The sequence below is a fragment of the Anomaloglossus baeobatrachus genome, chromosome 1, assembly GCF_048569485.1.
Source record: "Anomaloglossus baeobatrachus isolate aAnoBae1 chromosome 1, aAnoBae1.hap1, whole genome shotgun sequence".
Lineage (NCBI taxonomy): Eukaryota > Metazoa > Chordata > Amphibia > Anura > Aromobatidae > Anomaloglossus > Anomaloglossus baeobatrachus.
The window spans coordinates 372,869,103-372,893,172 of NC_134353.1; the positions used below are offsets into that span (position 1 = coordinate 372,869,103).

At 43.6% G+C, this 24,070-nt stretch overlaps 1 protein-coding gene across 1 annotated transcript in view; it reads left to right on the forward strand.

The window, feature by feature from the left end:
* Nucleotides 1-20,578, forward strand: part of PIK3R2 (phosphoinositide-3-kinase regulatory subunit 2) — a 94,120-nt gene extending 73,542 nt beyond the window's left edge. Inside the window, exons 13-16 of the mRNA XM_075352492.1 lie at nucleotides 3,062-3,238; nucleotides 5,335-5,406; nucleotides 12,523-12,693; nucleotides 12,808-20,578. Of these exons, the coding sequence (XP_075208607.1) occupies nucleotides 3,062-3,238; nucleotides 5,335-5,406; nucleotides 12,523-12,693; nucleotides 12,808-12,997 (610 nt within the window). The 3' untranslated portion in view covers nucleotides 12,998-20,578. The remainder of the gene's footprint in view (nucleotides 1-3,061; nucleotides 3,239-5,334; nucleotides 5,407-12,522; nucleotides 12,694-12,807) is intronic.
* The last annotated feature ends 3,492 nt before the right edge of the window (nucleotides 20,579-24,070 follow it).

Consider the following 24,070-nt stretch of genomic DNA (forward strand, 5'->3'; position numbering starts at 1 on the left):
AGCGGCGTGCTTTTCCATCCGGTTTGCGTTTAGTTGGACCATCATTTATTTTTCAACAGGACAATGACCCCAAACACACCTCGAGGCTGTGTAAGGGCTATTTGCCTAAGAAGGAGAGTGATGGGATGCTATGCCAGATGACCTGGCCTCCATAGTCACCAGATCTGAACCCAATCAAGATGGTTTGGGGTGAGCTGGACCGCAGAGTGAAGGCAAAAGGGCCAACAAGTGCTAAGCATCTCTGGGAACTCCTTTAAGACTGTTGGAAACCATTTCCTGTGACTACCTCTTAAAGCTTATCCAGAGAATGCCAAGAGTGTGCAAAGCAGTAATCAAAACAAAAGGTGGCTACTTTGAAGAACCTAGAATATAAGACATATTATCAGTTGTTTCAGACTTTAAGTATTTCATTCCACATATTTTCATTCATAGTTTTGATGTCTTCAATGTGAATCTACAGTTTTTAGAGTCATGAAAATAAAGAAAACTTTTTGAGAAGGTGTGTCCAAACTTTTGGTCTGTACTGTATGTACAGTAATAAACTGACATTTAGAATGTCACTACAGAGTTGAATGCAGAACATACGGGTTTTTATCCTTTATAGGCAGTCCAAAGGCAGTTGAGATATATATTGAGATATAAATAGCCATCTGATTGGGGTCTTCAGAAAATCTGCACAAATGCTAAAGACACAACCTTATTCAGATGTAAGAAACAGATTTAGAGCATAAATATGTGACAAACCTGGCATGTGTGAACGCTCCATTACAAATTTGGATTTTACAGTGTAACTGACTATAACAGACGTGTATTGAGCCATATACCAATCTGACTAATTGGGTGATATGACTTTAGATTTTAAAACAATTGTGTGTTTAACAGTGACAGAAGAATTTTCTTAATTGGCTGTGCCCATATTGTGAAAATGACATAAAATAAATTTCCATTTCCGGACTTAAAATGAGTTGACATGTAAAATGATCATACTAACAGTCTAGGGTAAGACCACCATGGAGAATTTTTCACTGGAGTGGTCCTTTTACAGGGTCATTCACTACTTGTATAACTCCTTCTTAAATGCTGTAGTACCTCAAGTAAAATTAATAAAATGATACTCCCTTCCCTCATTGGCATCATTCCAGTGTTGTCGGCATTGGGTCTCCTGGTGCTTGCGTGATGATGTGACACATGAGCGCTGCAGCCCTCAAACATTCCCCAGACACCCTAGTTTTGCTTAGAGAAGGATGAATGAAGCAGCTTGTTAGTAGCTATTGACTGGATGCAGCGCTTATAACAATGTCACTCGACCACTGGACCCCATCGCTGACATTGCTGGAACACTAGTGTGGGAGGTAAGAGGTGTATCTATTTTAATTGGTGACTGCAGCATTTAAGAAACCATTGTCCAGTGGATAACTCCTTTTAATTCCACTTTTTAATGGCGAGGGTTCATGCACACTGCAGTATTTATATTTTTTTTATAAATAAATCTTTATTTTTATATAGCGCTAACATATTACACAGCGCTTTACATACATCAGGAACACTGTCCCTATTAGGGCTCACAATCTAAATCCCCTATCAGTATGTCTTTTTAGTGTGGGAGGAAAGCGGAGGAAACTCATGCAAACACAGGGAGAACATACAAACTATTTGCAGATGTTGTCCTTGGTGGGATTCGGGACGAGAGCTGCAAGACTGCAGTGCTAACCACTGAGCACGCGCATTATTGGTCTGTTATGTGCTTTCCAAATGGGTTTCTACGTTGTAGAATTGCTCTGTGTCCCATTGTATGCTGCACTTACTACCCCATTCATCTACTTAGAAACAATGCTTCTGGGTTAAATACCTCCATATACAGCATCTATAATGTTTATTTCCTCTCTAATTCAGTGTAAAAAAGGTCTTGATGCCCCATTATGATTAGGGGCTCATCAAAGTCTATTGGCACCATACTATCTGAGGTCAATCAGAGCCTTAATGTGCTGCGGTGTGGATTCCTAAAGGTCCAGTCACACACAACGACTTACCAGCGATCCTGAAAACGATGCGACCTGATAGGGATCGCTGGTAAGTCGCTGGGAGGTCGCTGGTGAGAGGTCACACAGTCAGACCTTACCAACGATGCAGGAACGATACAGGTCGCAGTAGCGACCTGTATAACGATCTCGGCAGTCACTGGGACCCTGTCACACAGTGTCAGACACAGCGATGTGTCCTGCCCAGCAGGACATCGCCTTTGAAGAAAATGGCCTGGACCATTCAGCAATGACTAGAGATCTCACAGCAGGGGCCTGATCGCTGGTAGGTGTCACACATAACGAGATCGCTAACGGGATCGCTACTGTGTCACGGAAACCGTGACTCAGCTGCGATCTCGCTAGCGATCTCGTTATGTGTGACGGTACCTTAAGTGTTGCTTACTGCAAAAACACTGCCTCTCATTTTGATGGAGCTGTTAAATCTAATTATTAGAGAGATCCATACAATCAAAGTGCAAATAAATGAAGCTATAATGGTGAGAATTGGATTCCGTTAGCAAACACTTCACAAATGTTTGATGGGAAAGGTCTCTTTGTTCTAACTAGATTCATTCCTGCTGTTTTTGGCTCTGTGAACATGAGTCAGGGCAGCTACTATGTCATGTCTCATGTACAACAGGCCCCCCTGAAATTTTTGTTATTTCTGCCATTTTGAATGGGTCACAACACTATGATTGCAGTCAAATCTGAAGAAGATGCCTCCAAATATTCTGGCTTCTGTATGATTGTGATCTTTAAGTGTTATTCATGCATTCTTGCCTTTTAATTGCTATAAATAATGAACTTCTAGTTTTTAAAACACATCTTACTTGTGAGAGACACGTGCTAACACCTACACATTTGGCATATAGGTGATAGAAGATGAGGAGACCTATGTTTTTTAGTGAAAGTATTCATCTACATTACCAGTATATTATCGGAAGTATTGGACCTGTTATGGGATAATTTAATTGGTTTTATGTGTATATACGATATCTTGCCCTTGTCTCATTGTGCTATTCTTATCCAATTTTGAACAGAGTCATGATAAATTCTGAAAAATTAAAATCACGGGTAACCGAAATCCATGACAGCAAAAAGAAACTGGAGTTGGACCTAAGGAAGCAGGCCAATGAAAACCGAGAGATCGACAAGAAAATGAATAGCTTGAAGCCGGACCTGATGCAGCTTCGGAAACTTAGAGATCAGTATCTTGTGTAAGTGACTTGGCTCAGCAGTTCTTCTGGCTCGCTTCATTAATTAACCTGATCCATACAGATTTTTTCTATAATGCTGTTATTATTTTTCAGTTTGGCTACATGTAGCCCTTTAAATAGAATTAATAAATTGAAACACAAGAGTGTCTGATTTCTGAACTAGTCTTTATGGAAAGGTATCTGTACCTATTCTACCAAATGAGACTAAAGGGAGTTAGTTTAACCCCTTCACGACCTTGGACGGATCTATCCGTCCAGGATCGTGTCCCGTTAAGCCCCGCCCCCTGCCGCGGGCAGGCGGCGTGGATCGGCACACAGCTGTTTTCAACAGCTGACATGTGTGCCTGCTAGCCACGGGTGGAATCGCTTCCACCCGCGGCCATTAACCCCTTAAATCTTGCTGCCAAAGTCTGGCAGCAAGATTTAAATGCGCGCGGCCATGTTTCTTACTTACCGCCGCCCCCACCGGAAGTCACGTGTGTTATCACGTGACTATCGGTGGTTGCCATCGTAGCACAGGGTCATGTGATGACGCCTGCTGCTATGATCTTTCACTTTCGTTTTCCCTCGGCCGAGAGCAGAGGGAAAAACAAAGTGAGTGAATCTGCTATTTACAGCTGTATTGCTGTGATCAGCAGATAGACAATAGCGATCGGATTGCTCATCGCTATAGCCCCCTAGGGGGACTAGTAAAATAAAAAAAAAAAAAACTAAGTTCAAATCACCCCCCTTTCCCCCCCATTGAAAATTAAAGGGTTAAAAAATAAATAAATATACACATATTTGGTATCGCCGCGTTCAGAAATGCCCGATCTATCAAAATATAAAATCAATTAATCTGATTGGAATTTTTTTGCCACTACGCCGTTTACCAAACGCCAAAATTACGTTTTTTGGTCGCCGCAAGTTTTACGCAAAATGCAATAACAGGCGATCAAAACGTAGCATCTGCGCAAAAATGGTACCATTAGAAACGTCAGCTCGAGACGCAAAAAATAAGCCATCACTGAGCCATAGATCCCAAAAAATAAGAACGCTACGTGTTTCGGAAAATGGCGCAAAACGTGCGCCACTTTTATTGGACAAGCTTGTGAATTTTTTTTAACCCCTTAGATACAAGTAAACCTATACATGTTTGGTGTCTACAAACTCGCACCGACCTGAGGCATCACATAGATACATCAGTTTTATCATATAGTGAACACGGTGAATAAAACATCCCAAAAACTATTGTGCGATCACACTTTTTTGCAGTTTTTCCACACTTGGAATTTTTTTGCTGTTTTCCAGTACAATATATGGTAAAACCTATGGTTTCATTTAAAAGTACAACTCGTCCCGCAAAAAACAAGCCCTCATATGGCAAGATTGACGGAATAATAAAAAAGTTACGGCTCTTGGAAGAAAAGGAGCAAAAAACAAAAACGCAAAAACGGAAAGTGCCCGGGGGCTGAAGGGGTTAATATATATGGGTGCATTACAATTTACCCTCTAATGACTGAAGGCAGAATTGGAAATGTTGGATATCATAATTTTCTGTCCATTATTCCCACAAAAGATATACTGCCTCCAACAGGGCCTGGCATTGGTTATTCCCCTGAACCTATTGATGTACACAGGCAGCTCTGCTGAGGGGTGCATGTTGTTTTTTTGGGGTTTTTTTTTTTTTTTTGTAGAGTCTTGGGAGAAGGGCAACAGTATTGTATTCCCCAACATTTGCTTGTTGTTCGCGTTTTATATTCATTGCCCTATTTATACATGTGATTGAAGCCAAATTCTCTCTTCAGTGGCCAGTTGGGGGCAATGAATCCCAAGAGGTGTGAAGGAAAAAGTGGAATATTTGTCTTAAGAGCTAAAATTTGGGTTTCGTCTTAGAAAAATGCCTACTTGTTAAATGTAACCCAAAGCCTTAGTATAATATTGTATAATTTGGTGTCATTTGTTTTGCAGCTTGTTTCCTTTCACTTTTTTTGTTCCGATTTTTTTGTGTTTTCATTTCTCTTTTCTGTATAAATACAAATTTTCATCAATTTGCTGCTTTGATGTAAACTTTTACTTTGGCAATTTCTGACTGATTATCTAATTTTCTGTTTTAGTTGGCTGGTTGGGAAAGGTGCTCGACAGAAAGATATCAGCGAGTGGCTGGACATGAGGAATGAGCCTGAAGAGTAAGTGTTACTTTCATGACGCGTATATTCCTTAGTGAATACCGATCTAGTGTCTCTAGTGTAATGTCACTTGAAAAATGTGCAATTGAGCTACATAAAACCATTAAATTATATTTAGATGGATGTACAAGAGGGTATTGATTTATATAGTTGGTTTAGTCTACAAAAGTCTACATATATTTGAAGTAATACTATATTATTCAACATCTTCACCTTTCAACTCTATACATGTAATGCATCGGTCAAAATGAATTCTTTAGGGGAAAAAAATGTCATCCTGTTCTGCAAAACTCAATTCCACAGCATCAATTGCCATCTCGTTTGTCGTAAATGTTCGACCTTGCAATGCTTGAATTTCTGAAAGAGATTATAATCGGATGGGACCGAATCAGGAGGGCAAGGTGGACAATAGACATGATCAAAGTTATTGCAGGTCAATTGGAGACTTGTGTGCAAGGCATCATCCAGCAAAAACAAGACGCCTTTGGAAAGTTTTTGCTGAACTTCCAATCTTCCCCTGACAAAGTTCACTTTTATTAACTGCAATTTTAAAATGACATAACCTTTTCTACTCAAACTTAGCACGTGTCAAAATTAATACTTGTTTTCATAGCAAGGAGACGTAAATTCGTCTTCTAGAAATGTTGAAGGCCAACTATTTATCAATACCTCCTCATATGTCTTTTTTCACATATATTAAGCTTACTTGTACCTAAGCACCTACTATAGAATTACATCATAAAAAAGTAAAGAAAGTTTTCTTTGTCGCTCCATTGGGAGACCCAGACAATTGGGTGTATAGCTTCTGCCTCCGGAGGCCACACAAAGTATTACACTTTAAAAAGTGTAACCCCTCCCCTCTGCCTATACACCCTCCCGTGCATCACGGGCTCCTCAGTTTTATGCTTTGTGTGGAAGGAGGCACACATCCACTCAGCTTCTCATTTTAGTTATATCGGTTGGAAGAAAAGTGGGCTCCCACGGGGCCCCCGGCATGTTCCCTTCTCACCCCACTATGTCGGCGGTGCTGTTAAGGTTGAGGTACCCATTGCGGGTACAAAGGCAGGAGCCTCATGCCGTCTCCTTCACCATCCCTTAGCGGCTCTGGGAGAAGTGGGATCCTGAGCGGTCATCCAGTCACTGGGACCGTGCTCCCTCCGCAGCCCCTGGGGGAATCTGTCGGACAGGAGTTTGTTGATCCTCAGGGACCGGGCACTGCATCACTAAGGTACTCTGTACCCCCATGGGGGATGTGCATGGAGCGCCTACATCCCGGACGCTGCAGCAGCTGCTTATTTGTGACGGCCGGCGGACTTCCGCGCCGACCGCGCCTGTTTGTCGGCCGCGGTGTTAAATTTAGTCCCCGGCTTCAATTGCGGCCTAGTAGCAAAACTCCCGCCCCCGGGCCTGTCTATCAGGGATAAGGGCGGGACTGCCGACCTGACGTCGGCTGTGAGGGCCAGGGCATCCTGTATGTTCCTTCCCCCCTCACTGATCACTGTGGGGACTCCAGATTCCCGCACTTTTCTAACGCCGCCCACGGCTTCTCTCCTCCCCTGAGTGCTCCGGCAGCCATTTCTTTGGCACTCTGCCTGTGGAAGATTTCCTGGAAAGAGCTCTGCAACGCTGGGAGACCTAAGGCAGGGAATCTGGAGGACACACACTCCGCTTTTTAGCGGTCGGTAAGCCACACCGGTCACCCGGTGCTGGTCCCCTTAGGGTGCCGGAATAGATACTATATATATTTATATATTTCTGTTCGGTCGGGCTGTATACCCTTCCCATATACCCTCAGTGATCACTCTCCTAGGAGACAACAGCATGTCGTCCACAAGGAGCAAGGGGGCCAAGACACAGGGTTATTTTGCGACCTGTACCTCTTGTGCGGCTAAGTTACCTGCGGGTTCCACCTACCCTCACTGTGAGCAATGCTCAACCCCTGTTTTGCTTCCACAACCGGAGCCTCGGTCACTAGTGGGCCCCTCGGCTCAGGTAGAATCCGTTGCTCCCCCTGTCCAGGCGGCAGGGACAGAGTTTGCAGTTTTTGCTGAAAAACTCTCTGAGTCACTCTCACAATCCATGGCTCAGTCCATGGACAAATGGTCTGCCAAGCTGCTGGAAGCTTTGCAGTCCAGACCGGTCCCTACACAGGCCCCGGGCCCTGTTGGATCTTCACCCCCAGGCCCCTCTCTGCCCGCGCCGCAGCACGTTCCCAGGGGGGGCCCTAGGTCTCATGGGGAGGACTCCGGCCCGGACCACAGTCCCAGACCGGCTAAGCGGGCACGCTGGCAATCTTCCCCGACTTCTTCACGCTGCTCGGGTTCCCAGCGTGAGGACTCTCTGGAGTACGAGGCGGACGTCGCAGCTCAGGGCTCTGACACTGACGTTGCCCTCAATCTTGATACACCTGAGGGGGACGCATTAGTGAATGATCTTATCTCGTCCATCAACCAGGTGTTAGATCTGTCTCCCCCGCCTCCACCTGTAGAGGAGTTGGCTTCTCAGCAGGAGAAACACCAGTTTCGGTTCCCCAAACGTACACGTAGTGCGTTTTTCGATCACTCTAACTTCAGAGATGCTGTCCAGAAGCCCAGAGCGGTTCCGGACAAGCGCTTTACTAAGCGCCTTACTGACACACGTTACCCCTTCCCTTCTGACGTTGTCAAAGGGTTGGGCTCAATGTCCCAAGGTGGATCCCCCAGTCTCTAGATTGGCGGCTAGATCTGTAGTATCGGTTGCAGATGGATCATCGCTAAAGGATGCCACTGACAGGCAGATAGAGCTCCTGATGAAATCCATCTATGAAGCCACGGGCGCGTCTTTTGCCCCGGCCTTTGCAGCCGTGTGGGCACTACAAGCTATCTCAGCTTGTCTGGCTGAGATTAATGCCGTTACACGTAATTCTGCTCCGCAGGTTACGTCTTTGACTTCCCAGGCGTCAGTTTTTTCTTCCTACGCCATGAACGCAGTTTTAGACTCTGCTAGCCGTACAGCGGTGGCATCCGCTAACTCTGTGGCAGTCCGCAGGGCCATGTGGCTGCGCGAATGGAAGGCAGACTCTGCTTCCAAGAGGTTCTTAACCGGTTTGCCGTTTGCTGGCGACCGATTGTTTGGCGAACGATTGGATGAGATTATTAAGGAATCTAAGGGAAAGGAGGACTCCTTGCCCCAGTCCAAGCCAAAGAGACCTCAGCAACGACAGATACAATCGAGGTTTCGGTCCTTTCGTCCCTCCGCCAAGCCCCAATCCTCTTCGTCCAGCAGGCCGGAGAAAGACCAGAGGAACTCCTATGCGTGGCGGGCTAAGTCACGCCCCCAAAAGGCCGCAGGAGGCACTGCTTCCAAGGCGGCCTCCTCATGACTCTCGGCATCCCCGAACCGCATCCTCGGTCGGTGGCAGGCTCTCCCGCTATTGCGACGCCTGGTGGCCACATGTTCAAGACCGATGGGTGAGAGACATTCTGTCTCGCGGTTACAGGATAGAGTTCAGCTCTCATCCTCCGACTCGTTTCTTCAGAACATCCCCGCCCCCCGAGCGAGCCGATGCACTTTTTCAGGCGGTGAACGCTCTGAAAACAGAAGGAGTTGTGATCCCTGTTCCCCCCCCAGGAACATGGTCGCGGCTTTTACTCCAACTTGTTTGTGGTGCCAAAGAAGGACGGCTCGTTCCGTCCCGTTCTGGACCTCAAACTACTCAACAGACATGTGAGCACCAGACTGTTTCGGATGGAATCTCTCCGCTCTGTCATCGCTTCAATGTCACAAGGAGACTTCCTAGCATCGATCGACATCAAGGATGCTTATCTCCATGTGCCGATCGCACCCGAACATCAACGCTTTTTGCGCTTCGCCATCAGGGACGAACACCTTCAGTTCGTGGCATTGCCTTTCGGCCTGGCGACAGCCCCACGGGTGTTCACCAAGGTCATGGCATCTGTTGTGGCGGTCCTACACTCTCAGGGCCACTCGGTGATTCCCTACTTAGACGATCTTCTGGTCAGGGCACCCTCTCAGTTGGCGTGTCAAAACGGCCTTTCCGTCGCTCTGGCGACTCTCCAGCAGATCGGGTGGATAATCAACTTCCCAAAATCCAAGTTGACACCGACCCAATCACTGACGTACCTTGGGATGGAGTTTCATACTCAGTCAGCGGTAGTCATGCTACCGCGGGACAAACAGGTTTCTCTGCAGGCAGGGGTGCAATCTCTTCTTCGGGGTCAGTCACACCCCTTGAGGCGCCTCATGCACTTCCTGGGGAAGATGGTGGCAGCGATGGAGGCAGTGCCCTTCGCGCAATTCCATCTGCGGCCACTCCAGTGGGACATTCTCCGAAAATGGGACAGGAGGTCGACTTCACTCGACAGGAACGTCTCTCTGTCCCTTGCAACCAAGACGTCACTTCAGTGGTGGCTCCTTCCCAACTCTGTCGCAGGGGAAATCCTTCCTACCCCCCACCTGGGCTGTGGTCACGACGGACGCGAGCCTGTCAGGGTGGGGGGCGGTTTTTCTCCACCACAGGGCTCAGGGAACCTGGACTCCGATAGTCATCCCTTCAGATCAATATTCTGGAGATAAGGGCAGTGTATCTAGCCCTATTGGCCTTTCATCGGTGGCTGGAGGGCAGGCAGATCCGAATCCAGTCGGACAACGCCACGGCCGTCGCTTACATCAACCACCAAGGCGGCACTCGCAGTCGTCAAGCCTTCCAGGAAGTCCGGCGAATTCTGCAGTGGGTGGTAGCCACAGCCTCCACCATCTCCGCAGTTCACATCCCGGGCGTAGAAAACTGGGAAGCAGATTTTCTCAGCCGACAGGGCATGGACGCGGGGGAATGGTCTCTTCACCCAGACGTGTTTCGAGAGATCTGTCGCCGCTGGGGAACGCCGGACGTCGATCTCATGGCGTCACGGCACAACAACAAAGTCCCGGCATTCATGGCCCGGTCTCAAGATCACAGAGCTCTGGCGGCGGACGCATTAGTTCAGGATTGGTCGCAGTTTCGACTTCCCTATCTGTTTCCTCCTCTGGCGATGCTCCCCAGAGTGCTGCGCAAAATCAGGTCCGACTGTCGTCGCGCCATTCTCGTCGCTCCAGATTGGCCGAGGCGGTCGTGGTACCCGGATCTGTGGCATCTCACGGTGGGTCAACCGTGGGCACTCCCAGACCGCCCAGACTTGCTGTCTCAAGGGCCGTTTTGCCATCTGAATTCTGCGGCCCTCAACCTGACTGTGTGGCCATTGAGTCCTGGCTCCTAGCGTCCTCAGGGTTATCTCAAGATGTCATTGCCACTATGAGACAGGCCAGGAAACCAACGTCCGCCAAGATCTATCACAGGTCTTGGAGGATCTTCTTATCCTGGTGCTCTGACAAGGGTTTTACTCCCTGGCCCTTTGCCTTACCCACTTTTCTTTCATTCCTTCAATCCGGAATGGACAAGGGTTTGTCTCTCGGCTCTCTCAAGGGACAAGTATCGGCGCTTTCCGTATTTTTTCAAAAGAGTCTAGCCAGGCTTCCGCAGGTCCGCACGTTCCTGCAGGGAGTTTGCCACATAGTCCCACCTTACAAGCGTCCACTGGAACCCTGGGACCTCAATAGGGTGCTAACGGCTCTTCAAAAACCACCTTTCGAGCCGCTGCGGGAGGTCTCTTTATCACGTCTTTCGCAAAAGGTGGCATTTCTAGTGGCAGTTACGTCGCTCCGTAGAGTGTCGGAACTGGCAGCGCTGTCATGCAAAGCCCCCTTCCTGGTTTTTCACCAGGATAAGGTGGTTCTACGTCCGGTCCCGGAATTTCTCCCTAAAGTAGTATCCCATTTTCATCTCAATCAGGATATCTCCTTACCTTCATTTTACCCTCATCCAGTTCACCAATGTGAAAAGGATTTGCACTCATTAGATTTAGTGAGAGCACTCCGACTCTACGTGTCTCGCACGGCGCCCCTGCGCCGTTCAGATGCCCTCTTTGTCCTTGTCGCTGGCCAGCGTAAGGATTCGCAGGCTTCCAAGTCAACCTTGGCTCGATGGATCAAGGAACCAATTCTTGAATCCTACCGTTCTTCTGGGCTTCCACTTCCTTCAGGGTTGAAAGCCCATTCTACCAGAGCCGTGGGTGCGTCCTGGGCACTGCGGCACCAGGCTACGGCTCAGCAGGTGTGTCAGGCAGCTACCTGGTCTAGTCTGCACACTTTCACGAAACACTATCAGGTGCATACCTATGCTTCGGCAGACGCCAGTCTAGGTAGGCGAGTCCTTCAGGCGGCGGTTGCCCACCTGTAAGAGGGGGTCGTTTTCGGATCTTTTTATCGAGGTATTCTTTTACCCACCCAGGGACTGCTTTTGGACGTCCCAATTGTCTGGGTCTCCCAATGGAGCGACAAAGAAGGGAATTTTTACTTTTTTTTTTTTACCTTTTCTTCTAGGTCCTATTGGGAGACCCAGCACCCGCCCCTGTTCCCTTCGGGCTGTTGTTCTTTTGTGTACACATGTTGTTGCATGTTGAATTGTTCTTTTGGTTCATGGTTCAGTTCTCCGAACATCCTTCGGATTGAATTTACCTTAGACCAATTTATAAGTTTCCACCTTCCTGCTTTTGCACCAAAACTGAGGAGCCCGTGATGCACGGGAGGGTGTATAGGTAGAGGGGAGGGGTTACACTTTTTAAAGTGTAATACTTTGTGTGGCCTCCGGAGGCAGAAGCTATACACCCAATTGTCTGGGTCTCCCAATAGGAGCTAGAAGAAAAGGAATTTACGGTAAGTAAACAAAATTCCCTTCTTTTGATGTAGATCTCACAGGCATATGAAAGACTACTAACCTCTTGCAAGATAGTGAGGTATATTTAATTAAAAATACATTTTAATACAATTGGATACTTGGTCTGTAAAAATAAATACCTACACAACGCTCTTCTTCAAAAGAACGTTTAGGAAGAGTGCTACGTAGATCTTTATTTTTGCTTATTAGTGAGTGGGAATGATGGGTCAAGTCATATTGGGCAGCACCGTATCTACAAAGTAGCCAATGCTCCTGTACTTTTTTTTCTTGGGGTGGTGTTGCAATTAGGGCTGGAAACCTGATGATTAGCATGATGATCCATCATTATTTTCTTCCCTTTTAAGTCCGTACTCTTTAATGGATGACGATGAAGATCTCCCTCACCATGAAGAGAGAACCTGGTACATGGGAAAGATGAAACGTGAACAGGCTGAAGAAATGCTTACTGGGAAGCCAGATGGTACTTTTCTGATTCGAGAGAGCAGGCAGAAAGGTTGCTATGCTTGCTCAGTTGTGTAAGTACAAATTTATGGTCTTATGTTTCCCTTTATCCATAATGAGGATATCGGAATGGTATAAATGTTCTATATTGTGCTATGTGAATTAACACTTGACATCTCTCCTTTTAGGGTCGATGGTGACACCAAGCACTGTGTTATCTACAAGACGGCCACCGGCTATGGCTTTGCTGAACCCTATTACCTGTATGCCTCTTTAAAAGAGCTAGTACTACATTACCAGCACACATCACTAGTGCAACACAATGATGCCCTGAATGTCACTCTGATGTACCCTGTGCTGGCACCACCATCACGGTGAATCTTTTCCCAATGGTATCGAATACCACATAGGAATATGTCCTTGGAGTAAAGTTTTGAGTTGGATTGGCTTATAGGAGCTTCTAACGTTGATGATCAACTCCTACTAGAATAACCTCTACGGGGAGTAATGGCATTGTAGATCACTTTTTTTGGCTTAGGCTAAGTCTTTTCAGAACATCACATCTTTCGTTAGAAAAAATTGCTGTTTTGAGCATTGCCATTGTGGACTTGGATGTGTTTATATGCTGCAGGTATATCAGTAGCACCGTGTCATCTAATGCTTTTGGTAAACGCATCCACCATATACAGTAGTAATTGAAAGTCTAATTAATGTTACAACTTGCACTTAGATCTCTGCCGCTGATCTTTTTTTAGAGGTGTTTAATCATATTCTGCGGGGTTTTATTCTTGAATTGAACCTAGGCAAGATGCCTTTCACATAGGACTCTCCACCTTCAATTATCAGCTACTTAATCTTATTTTGTAGTAGTCATGTGCAATGTAGAGGAGTCTTATCAGAATCGGGTCACAAGCACGGCCCATCTGGGCATGTGAACTACTCATAGACCAGCAGAACTAGAGTATGTCCAATTCGTAGTACTTTGCTGTGTGCTTAAAAAAACTAGAAACTATAAGCTATTTACTACATATTCATACACACACACACACACACACACACACACACACACACACACACACACACACACACACACACACACACACAACAAAAGAAAACATTTTTCAGCCTGTGTGAATTATTCGTTACACATAGGCATTGTTTGCAAATGTAGGCGAAATAGGGAGTGGTCTTCTCTGATATACATCCAGTGGGCAGAGTCAAAGTAAGAGGGTGTTTCTGAAGATTGCACTCTGTTCTGATTCTTGGCTCATACTTTATTACAAGTCTTCTGGGGTAAGCGAGAACTATTCCTTCTAATATCATTTCAGTGGTCTCACCAGAATGTGACTCCTGAAGCTATGCATATGCTGCTGACATCACATTATTATTGTGAGATCGTGATCCGCAGGGTTCTGTATCTGTAGAAAATAAAGACAGTGAAATATATATATGAAGAAGGCAACATTGCTCTTTTACTTTGAAGATTTTAGGGGCTGAAATGGAATATTTTTACCAAAATGTGGTGCTGGCTCGCCACTACTCATTACTTGTCTGTCCAAGAATAGATCAATATCGCACCAATATTGTTTCCATCATGGTTTTCTTGGTGGGGATGATATGACGGCTCTAAGATTAGGTAGTAGTAGTTGTACAAGTCAGTCACATTAAAGAGTAGGACTTCTTTGGTTTTGTGGAGTTTATGGTTTATACGGAGATTCTAAGAGTTTATCATCCAGACATTCACATTCTAATAAATCCCTTGTATTTGCCTATGACACACACACATCTGAAAGTGTATGCATAGTCATGTGTCTTAAGACGCCTGGCATTACAAATTAGCATTGACAAAGGGCCTGAATATACCAATGTAATATGCCCATACAAATATTACAGTATTAGGCTTTGGTTTACACTGCTGATATTCTTTCCCTTTTTATTCACTTTCTTGTATAAATATGAATCTGTGACCTCATTGAGTTAATGAAACGTTAAAGGGGTTGTCCACTACTTTTATACTGATGGCTGATCTTTAGGATATCTCACTTTGGGGTATGACCGTTTTTCAGCTGTTCCTGGTGCCGGCGGTGGACGGATGTCTTCAGTTTCAAAGTTGCATAACTCCGTCAAGTGTATCGTGACCTATCCCAAGGATGGGCCCATCAATAAAAAAAAAAGTAATGGACCACCACCCATTTAAATTCCTACATTCCTGAATTTCTTAAATAGCCGAGTATTGCTTTGGATAAAGTCTATTTGCTGCTGCACTGCTGTAAAGTTTTAGCCCTGTGAGTTCTCTGTTTACACTGATTCTTCCATTCAGGAAAGTAATTGTGTATCGCTAAAATAGATAATCCCTTTCTGTTAAAGGGACCCTGTCACCAGGTTTTTGCTACCCCCATCTTAGAGCAGCATTAGGTAGGGGCATTGATGTCACATACTGAGCTGCTTAGTGTAGTTTTGATAAAATCACTGTTTAATCAGTAGCAGATTATCATTAGGGGACTACTTGGCAAGCTGCCAGGTAGTCCAGCATATTCATGGGCTCTGTATAACTGCTAGATCTGTAGCAGAGAAAACATTTATTTTATGAAAATCACAGCAAATAGCTCAGTAAGTGACACATCTCTGGAATCAGGGTCTCTGCTGCCACATTGTGCTGCTCTCAGATGGGGGAGAAAAAACCTGCCGACAGATTCCCTTTAAGTGACTGCTGGGACCTTACAATGATTCTGATGGAGAAGGAGCCACAAAACGTAACGTTTCTGCGCCTTCATAGGTTTCTCCTGAGGCACAGCAATCCTACTAGTCTTAGGTTGTGAGATTTTTAGACCAGATGGTAGGGGAGTAAATAGCTCATGCTATGACTTGTCTCATTTAATTAAACCTATTTTCAAATGACCATTTAAGTTTTCGACAGAAATGAATGCTTTTTTTCTGTATATGGTTTTGATGCATATTAATACATTGCACTATACCCTACTACATCACCCACATAGCCTCAATAAGAGAAGGTAAATGATTACTGCTGGTTCTTAAGGTAAGTATAAGGAGCAATACTCGAATAAGTTCTAAATATTGCTTACTTAGACCTACTTTACCTTAATGGAGAACTCCATCTAAAACTGATTGTTTTTCTACTAAAGTAAGTGTTACCATGCCCCCATAAAACAGACATGAGTTAGAATCTCTACTGTCCTCTACTAGAAAAGATGGTACAAACAATATTGGTTTATACTGAGGTGCTCTGAGCTTTTTGAAGAGTTAATGGAGTAGAAACAGAGAGGAAACTCTACAAATCGTCCATGAAAACGTTGTTTTTGGTCATTTTCCACATAAAAAACTCAGCAAAAAGACTCAGTGTGCACATACCCTAAGAGGCTGGCTGTACTTTGACCAGCATCCACACTGATATCAGGTTGTTTGTTTTGTTTTTTTTAATTTTGTGGAACATCACCCGAACAGGTTAAAGTAGAAAGATGATTTTGGAAATTATTTACACGTTTTACTGTATTTAGAAAAAAAAAATACACTTTAGGTGTTCATATTATACTAACCTCACTTTCTTAAATAAAAACTTTGGCAGCTACACAGTCCAATGTAATGTAATGTAATGTAACATCAATGTACGGAGTGTTGTCACCCATGGTCTGTTGACTCTGTAAGGGTTCATACAGACTAGCGTATTAAACATACAGACAGTACACAGATCAGTGCTGGTCAATGTGGTCATTCACATGAGCGTTTTCACATGTGGACCGATAATTTTGTGTAGAAAACCACAACACGTGCTACTTTTGATTCGTATTCTGGATCAGACAAGACCATTATAAGTCAATGGGAGCGTAAAAAACAGATCACACACTGGTCACCATCCGTATGTCGTGCCTTTTTCAGGGATCCATTCTAATTATAAAGATAGAAAATTGTATTTCACCTTTATTATTTATTAAATGAATCATGTAAAAAACCAATGCCATACACGTAGAAAACTGACATATGGGTGAAATATGGATATGCAAAATGGACAGGCGGAAAACATTACAGATGCTCGTATGAGCCAGGGCTTACTAAGCCAGGAAAGCTTGGCGAATGGTCTAGAACAGGAGTCCCCAACCTGTGGCTGCGGAGCCACATGTGACTCATGGGTCCGTGATGTGTGGCTTGCAGCTGTCTTCCAGCTTGGTGCATTAGCACCAAGTGTAGCAAACGGCTATGGAGAGCAGGTCTCCAGATGAAGACTTTTGTGAGTAACCCCACATAGAAGAGCAGATTGGAAAGGGGGTAAGTTAGGAACCCCTGCAACTTGGTATACTGCCTCGTTGTGCGATCTATAGAAAAGCTTTGGCTATAGTCATACTATTAATGGGGGCTGTGGGTGTCGCTACTGTGAGGGGCAGGAACTAGTTGTGGCTCGCGACCCTCTCTCAGAGCTGAAGGTGGCTCCCGGCCCTCTTTCAGATCTAAATGTGGCTCTCAAGATCAGAAACGTTGGGGACCACTGGTCTAGAAAATCAATTACAATGGGAGACTTGAGTAGTTTCCCTGTAACACAGGTCTCGATTCAGAGATTTACAATCCATTAAATGAGTCTGTAAAGCTGAAGCTGCCCTACAATCTGTATGCTGTTCTATTTCATCTTACCCTAGACTTGACTCAGCTGTACATATTCTGGGATCGAGATTGTCACTTTCTAAGGATAGATGCACAGTCCTCTTACAACATAAACACCAGCATTTTAATGACTTTCATGAAAGTTTGGGAACTGCTGGACTATAGGTTTTCTTTGTATCTAAAGCTCACCTAACGAAGAAAATGCAATTGCCCATTCCTAAGCAATCATGACCAAATGGAAAACACTAAAACTTGATGTTCTTGCGCTTGTATACCTCACAGTAAAGCTGACCATAGACTTGCTCCCCGGATACCTTTGTGGACATGTTGGGTATGCTATTTTTATGGCCTGGGGATCTGCCAAATCTTCTGGCACAGTTCATTTAATTAAAACAGGGAATCAGACAGGAAGATATTTAACCCATCTGATCCTGGTTCTCCCGACAGGTGAGGTCAGGGGACTGGTTGTCTCTACAGACTTACCAGTGAAAAAACAATCTATGGCCAGTTTGTCATGTTATCCTGTTGCACTTTAGTCTGGTACACGCTTCACAGCATTGTTGTAGCATCAAGTATACTGCCTCCCGCTATTCTGTATGGCCTTGTTTATTGACAGATACCTAGGCCTGGCTATTGGGGGATTTCAGGTGGAGATGATGTATTTGTTTAAATATAGAAGACACCAGGATTTTTTAGTAGTATTCAGATGTTGCAAAAGGCAAGTTGTGCCCTTAGCACACCGCTTTCTCCAACTCCGACTAGTGGCAAACTTCTAGTGGAGCCTACTGTATGCATTTAATTGACGGCTCTATGAATGACCTATTGGAAGCTTTTTCTATTACTATAATGCTGCCCTTTGAGCTGTACCCTAGTCTTTATTCCTATCCTCAGTGCTTCTAACATTTTAAATAAGCTATTGTAACACATTTTTTATTTTAGAATGTGTGCCTATTTTTCTAACTATGCTTTTTCTGCAGTTTAGAATGAATCTGTAGGTTTGCAAGGGGTCATTGCACTAGACTAAACCTGCCCCTTGAAGCAGTCAGGAGCAATGTTCACGTCCTTGAGTTACATATAAAGGAACATTTGGAGCAAAACTGAATGTTTATTTGCAATTCTCATTGATCCACAATCTACAGTAAAAGAACTGTACACAAACATGTCAATTCCATGAACTAATAGGAAATACGTAACACCTTGGGTTCAGACCCAAGATAAATGACTGCACCTTCACTTCTTTGTGTAAAGAGGTCTGTGCAAAGAGGGATAGGGGTAGGACCAGTATTACTGCCCTATTGCAGTTTGTCCTATGCGTAGTAACCAATTTAAGCCTTATTAGAAGAAAAACCTATTTAGGAATATATTTAAAGGGTATGTGTCACCAGGTTTTTGCTACCTAATCTGAGTTCAGCATAATGTAGAGACAGAGACCCCGATTCCAGTGATGTCACTTATTGGGCTGCTTGCTGTAGTTTTGATTAAAAAAATATATAGTTTTCTCAGGAGATTGTCATGTTTACTAGTAAACCTTCTACCAGGTAGTCCAACCACTCCTCCACTACTGACTGGCACCTTGCCTCTTATGCACAGTATATACAGAAAGCTGCCAATTGGTGATGTGGGCGGAGTTATACAGAGCTCTGCATTCAGAGGACTGGTAGGTCTGCTGCAAAGAAAACTGATTTTATTAAAATTACCGAAAGCCCAGTAAGTGATATATCTTACTGGAATCAGGGTTTCTTCCTGTAAGTCATGCTGTCCCATCTGAGATAACAAAAACCTGGTGATAGATTCCCTTCACAGGAGCCGAATGCTCATTCCTCTTCCTCTGTACATGTAAACATGCTGCCAGCTGATTGGATATACAATAGTAAACCATTGTCTGCAGCATATCCTCCCAAGTGCTGCAGACAATATGCATGCTATATAGGGAGAAAATAATCAGATCAATTGTTCTGCCTCCATGCAGTTTACATTTCATTTTATGAAAGGGGCTTTATACAAGTTTGGATTGACTGTTTTATAGTCAATGACGCTTCTTATCGGCTCTTGTAAATGCACTATTAGATTGTCTTGATTTATACCAATTTTCCACACAGAAGTCATTTATTCCCATTATCAACTTTTAAATGTATGCCCCTATTACTGATCAGCATACACATCGTGTAGAATGAACCATTATGTCCTCACACACGTACCAGTACTCCAGAATGTCATGAGTTGTTTTTTGTGGCCAAGGACAGGACTGGATCTCATCCTTTGAAATCCGAGCAAGACTTTTCAGATTTGATCAGACCCTTTCCTTGGCTTCAAAGAAATAAGCTTTGTGTAAAAAGCATCAGTCTTAAACCGACCTCTTGTGTCATCCGAGGCTCAAACTGCTGCTTTCTCCTATGTTTCGCACTGCAGCTTTGCTTCATCAGATGTGCTGCTTTGTATACAAGCTGTCATACTCCTCCTGAAACTTGAAGCATTTAGTACCAAGGAGTAGATGATCCACAATTTTGAAAATGTGACCATCTACTAGCTCAGCATGATTCATATAGAACAGTCATTCCACACATAATGGGGCTAATTTGTGGATTTCCAGTGTTTCGCTGATGTAGTCTCTCCCAATAGTGTATGCCAATTTCTCTTCCTAAAAATGAGGACTGCGAGAGCTGATGTAGATTTGGAGGTACATCTCACAAGGCGTGTACAGATTGTTTTGCTTCACATTTTCTTTAGTTTAGTGCCTGATCCAGAGACATTGCTATGATTGTTTCTCAGGGCAGAGAATTGAAATTCTTTTATACTCTATACCCTATGCAGACGAGATTGAGAATTTGGAAAGTGTTATAGATTTTTATACCTAACCATGTTTTATATATATATAGATGTATTCCATTTCACTTCTAGATTACATTTAAGCTTTTGTTGCTGTAGATTATGCAGGAAAAAAAAAGCATACTGTGAAAATTCTACATATATGTACCCTTTTACTGGGAAGTGTAGAGCAAATCACTTCCACTAGTTCCTAGAGTAAGCTGATGCTCTGTAGCATGTAGCCTTTTTTTCTTTATAACACAAGCCATTTGACACAAATGCTGAAAATTTTGCTATAAGCTGGCTTTATTGTTGTGCGTTTAATTTTCCATATGTTTTTCGCCATAAGCTGTTTTATCCAGTGAACATTGGGAAGATTTAACGCTACCTGTTGAATATGTTACCAGAGATTCTTTTTTTTTTTTTTTTTCTTAACGATGTTTCTGTTTATAAATGTGTACTAATGTAAACCCAGTATTTGTTTCCAAGACTGGTACTGAAAAATGACATTTTGTATGGTACTTCAAAATAAAATAAATGAAATAAAAGCAAATTAAAATGATTGTCTTGTGATATATACCGTAATGGAAGACTGAATTTGAGACTTTAAGGCTTTACGACTTACAGCACATTTTATGTTTCAGAACATTGAGACCCTAACCACAGAGCCAGAAAATGCGGTCATCGGTGTTTGGTCAGTGTCGGTGTTTACCATCAGTGTTTCATCAGTGATTTTCAGTAGAGTTGAGCGAGTACCTAACTATTCGTACTCACTATACTCCTAACGAGTACGGTCTAATACGTATTCATTCCAAATAATGTGTGCAATGCAAATCAATGGGGAAAACTCGCAATGTAGTGAGTAACCCAAATTCCTCACTATTTGCTACTCGCACGAATAGTACGGCATTCGGGTTACTTGTTTTATTGCGAGTTTTCCCCATTGACTTGCATTGCACACACTATATGGAATGAATATGCGAGAAATAGACAGTATTCATTATCATTATAGCGAGTACGAATAGTTAGGTACTCACTCAACTCTAATTTTCACATATGAAAAAGTCAAATTATAAAGCTTCTATCCATTACAAAGAAAATCATGGAATCGGACACTGACGCCATCCATGTGCTGTCAATAATTTTTGATGACCCATACACTTCTGTTATTCTTATAAAAAATGGGCATGACTGTTTTTTTGTTTTTTGTTTTTTTTTGTTTAACAGTCACACAAAAAATCCCCAACGTGAGCATCACCATAGACTTTATACTGGGAGGAATGCATGGCTAGGGGCTGGATTGTATTCACTTGTAGCAATGAATTATGGAAGACGTGTCTCTCAAAAATTTTGTTCGTATAATAATTTTTATTTATATAGCGCCAGATAGAGCCAATATATTCCTCAGCACTTTACAATTCAGAGGGGACATGTACAACAATTATAAGCCATTAAACAATTCAGTAGATACTAAGGAGTGACAGCCCTGCTGACAAGCTTACAATCTATGAGGAAATAGGGGAGACATTAAAAAGGCAAATGGCCAAGTCATCAATATAAAAAAGGGTATTCACATAGCGCAGCAAGAACAAGTCACCGGCCACTATGTATAAGTACAGGTACAGAGAGCTATTAAGTACATGAAGGGTATACATAGATAATACAAAAAGGACCAGATTTTGGAAGAAATATTGTAAGGGCTAAACAGGAATAGTTAGATAAGTGAGGTGATAGGCCAATCTAAAGAAATGTGTCTTTAGGGCACGCTTAAAACTGTGGGTATTGTAAATTAGGCGAATTGACCTGGGTAATGTGTTCCAGAGAATTGGTGTAGCTTGCAAGAAGTCTTGGAGATGGGAGAGGGAGGTTTGGATTATAGAGGATGTCAGTCTTAGGTCACTAGTGGGACGGAGGGCATAGATAGGGTGATAGAGATGAGGGAGGAGAGGTGGGGTGGTGCAGAACTGTGGAGAGCTTTGTGGTTGAGAGTGATAAGTTTATATTGTACTCAGTAGCATATGGGCAACCAGTGCAATGACTGGCACAAGGTGGAGGCATCGGTGAAGCGGTTAGAGAGGAATATGAGCCTAGCTATAATCTATAACTAGCTAAATAAGTAGTCTCCAGCTCACTTTAGTTTGACAGGCAAATTTAAATTGATCAAATGATATACAGCCTTATTTATCCCCTTCCTGCCATCTGCCGTACATGTACAGTGCAGAAAGAAAGGTGTTCCCACAACACACCGTACGAGTATGGAGTAATGATGGAGCCGGCTCACAAGCAGAGCCGATTTAATCAGCAGAAAGTATAGCGGACATAAATTATGGCTGTTTAATGTCTTATGATGCTGCTGTTAGTAGACAGTGGCATCTAGATGATTATTTTAGGTAAGAAGCTACATAATTAACCCCATGGACACAACTGGGGGTGCTGATGGCTTATACGGCAAGCTGAGACTACCTGGTTATGGTGGCCTGTTAGGCCCTGTGATAAGCAAGGCCTAACATGCCTGTTCGTATAAACCAGACATGAAAAAAAATAACGGAAAAAGTATGTCACTAAAAAGGCTGTTATCTAAAAATATAAAGAAAAGTAGACACAAGTGGTATTGACACGTCCGTACTAACTCAGGCTATAAAAGCATTACAAAAAAATAGTTCTTCATTAAACTGACACAAAAAAATAGTATACAAAGTGAGAAAAAAAAGTTGTATATAAAAACACGAATTGTTCACTGAAAACATTATTGCCTACTACAAGAAGCTAATCCTCATATGGCTCTGCTGGTAAAATAAAAAATTAAAAGATATATCTAAATCGTCTCTCCAGTAAAGGAGACAAACTCTAGCACAGCGCCACCTATTGGAAGTAGCGATCCTAAAAGTCACAAGTGGATTTTTAACAATCCTTTGCAATATGACTCAGGATATATAAGCCAGATCAGAATCCCAATTTGCAGACACGGTGTTTCGGGGTGCTTGCCCCTCGTCAGTGCAAAGTATGGGGGGTGTCCGATCTGGCTCATGAGAAAGCTATGTGGGGACCACGGGGGAACACTATTCTCCTTAAGGAGACTTTGCAAGCCAGTCTGGCTGCCAAGTAAGGGGACTTATAGCTGCCACGCCCCTCTAAGAAATATTCAAATCGTCTCTCCAGTAAAGGAGACAAACTCTAGCACAGCGCCACATAGTGGAAGTAGCGATCCTAAAAGTCACAAGTGGATTTTTAACAATCCTTTGCAATATGACTCAGGATATATAAGCCAGATCAGAATCCCAATTTGCAGACACGGTGTTTCGGGGTTGCCCCTCGTCAGTGCAAAGTATGGGGGGTGTCTGATCTGGCTCATGAGAAAGCTATGTGGGGACCACGGGGGAACACTATTCTATTCTATATCTAATAATGTTAAAAAAATTCTGTTTTTTTGTTTACCACCCAGAAATCTGAAGGAAAAAAAAGCAATATACGGTGTTGCTATACTTGGGAGAATTTTTTTTTTTTATATTGGCCATTGTAAAAAATGAAATAAAAGAAATTTGTAACGAAGACTCTCCTGGTTTGGTCGTATTAATGCAATTAAAATGGATCTTCTACCTAGATTTTTGTTTCTGTTCCAGACACTCCCCATTGGGCTGCCAGCAAGTTTTTTTTCCAGACTCCAATCGGCTCTGTCGAGGTTTGTTTGGGGAAGTCGGAAACCCCGAATTGGATTTAAGATTCTATCTAGAAACAAAGAAAGGGGTGGGGCGGGGCTCCCCAACTTTAGAATTTATTATAAAGCGGCCGTTCTGACGAGATTAATTGATTGGCAATTTCACTACAAATCCAAGCAGTGGGTGAGTTTGGAGCAATCCAGCGCTGATAAACCTTTGCGGTATCTCCCGTGGTTGGGTGGAGCGAGTAGGGGACAGTTGGGAAATGAGGCGGACCTTGTAAGGGCAGCCCTAAAGATTTGGGACATAGAGGTCAGAAGAGGGGGACTAACCTCGGGTAGGGGACCGTTGAGTCCCCTCTTCGACAACTCGGAGTTTC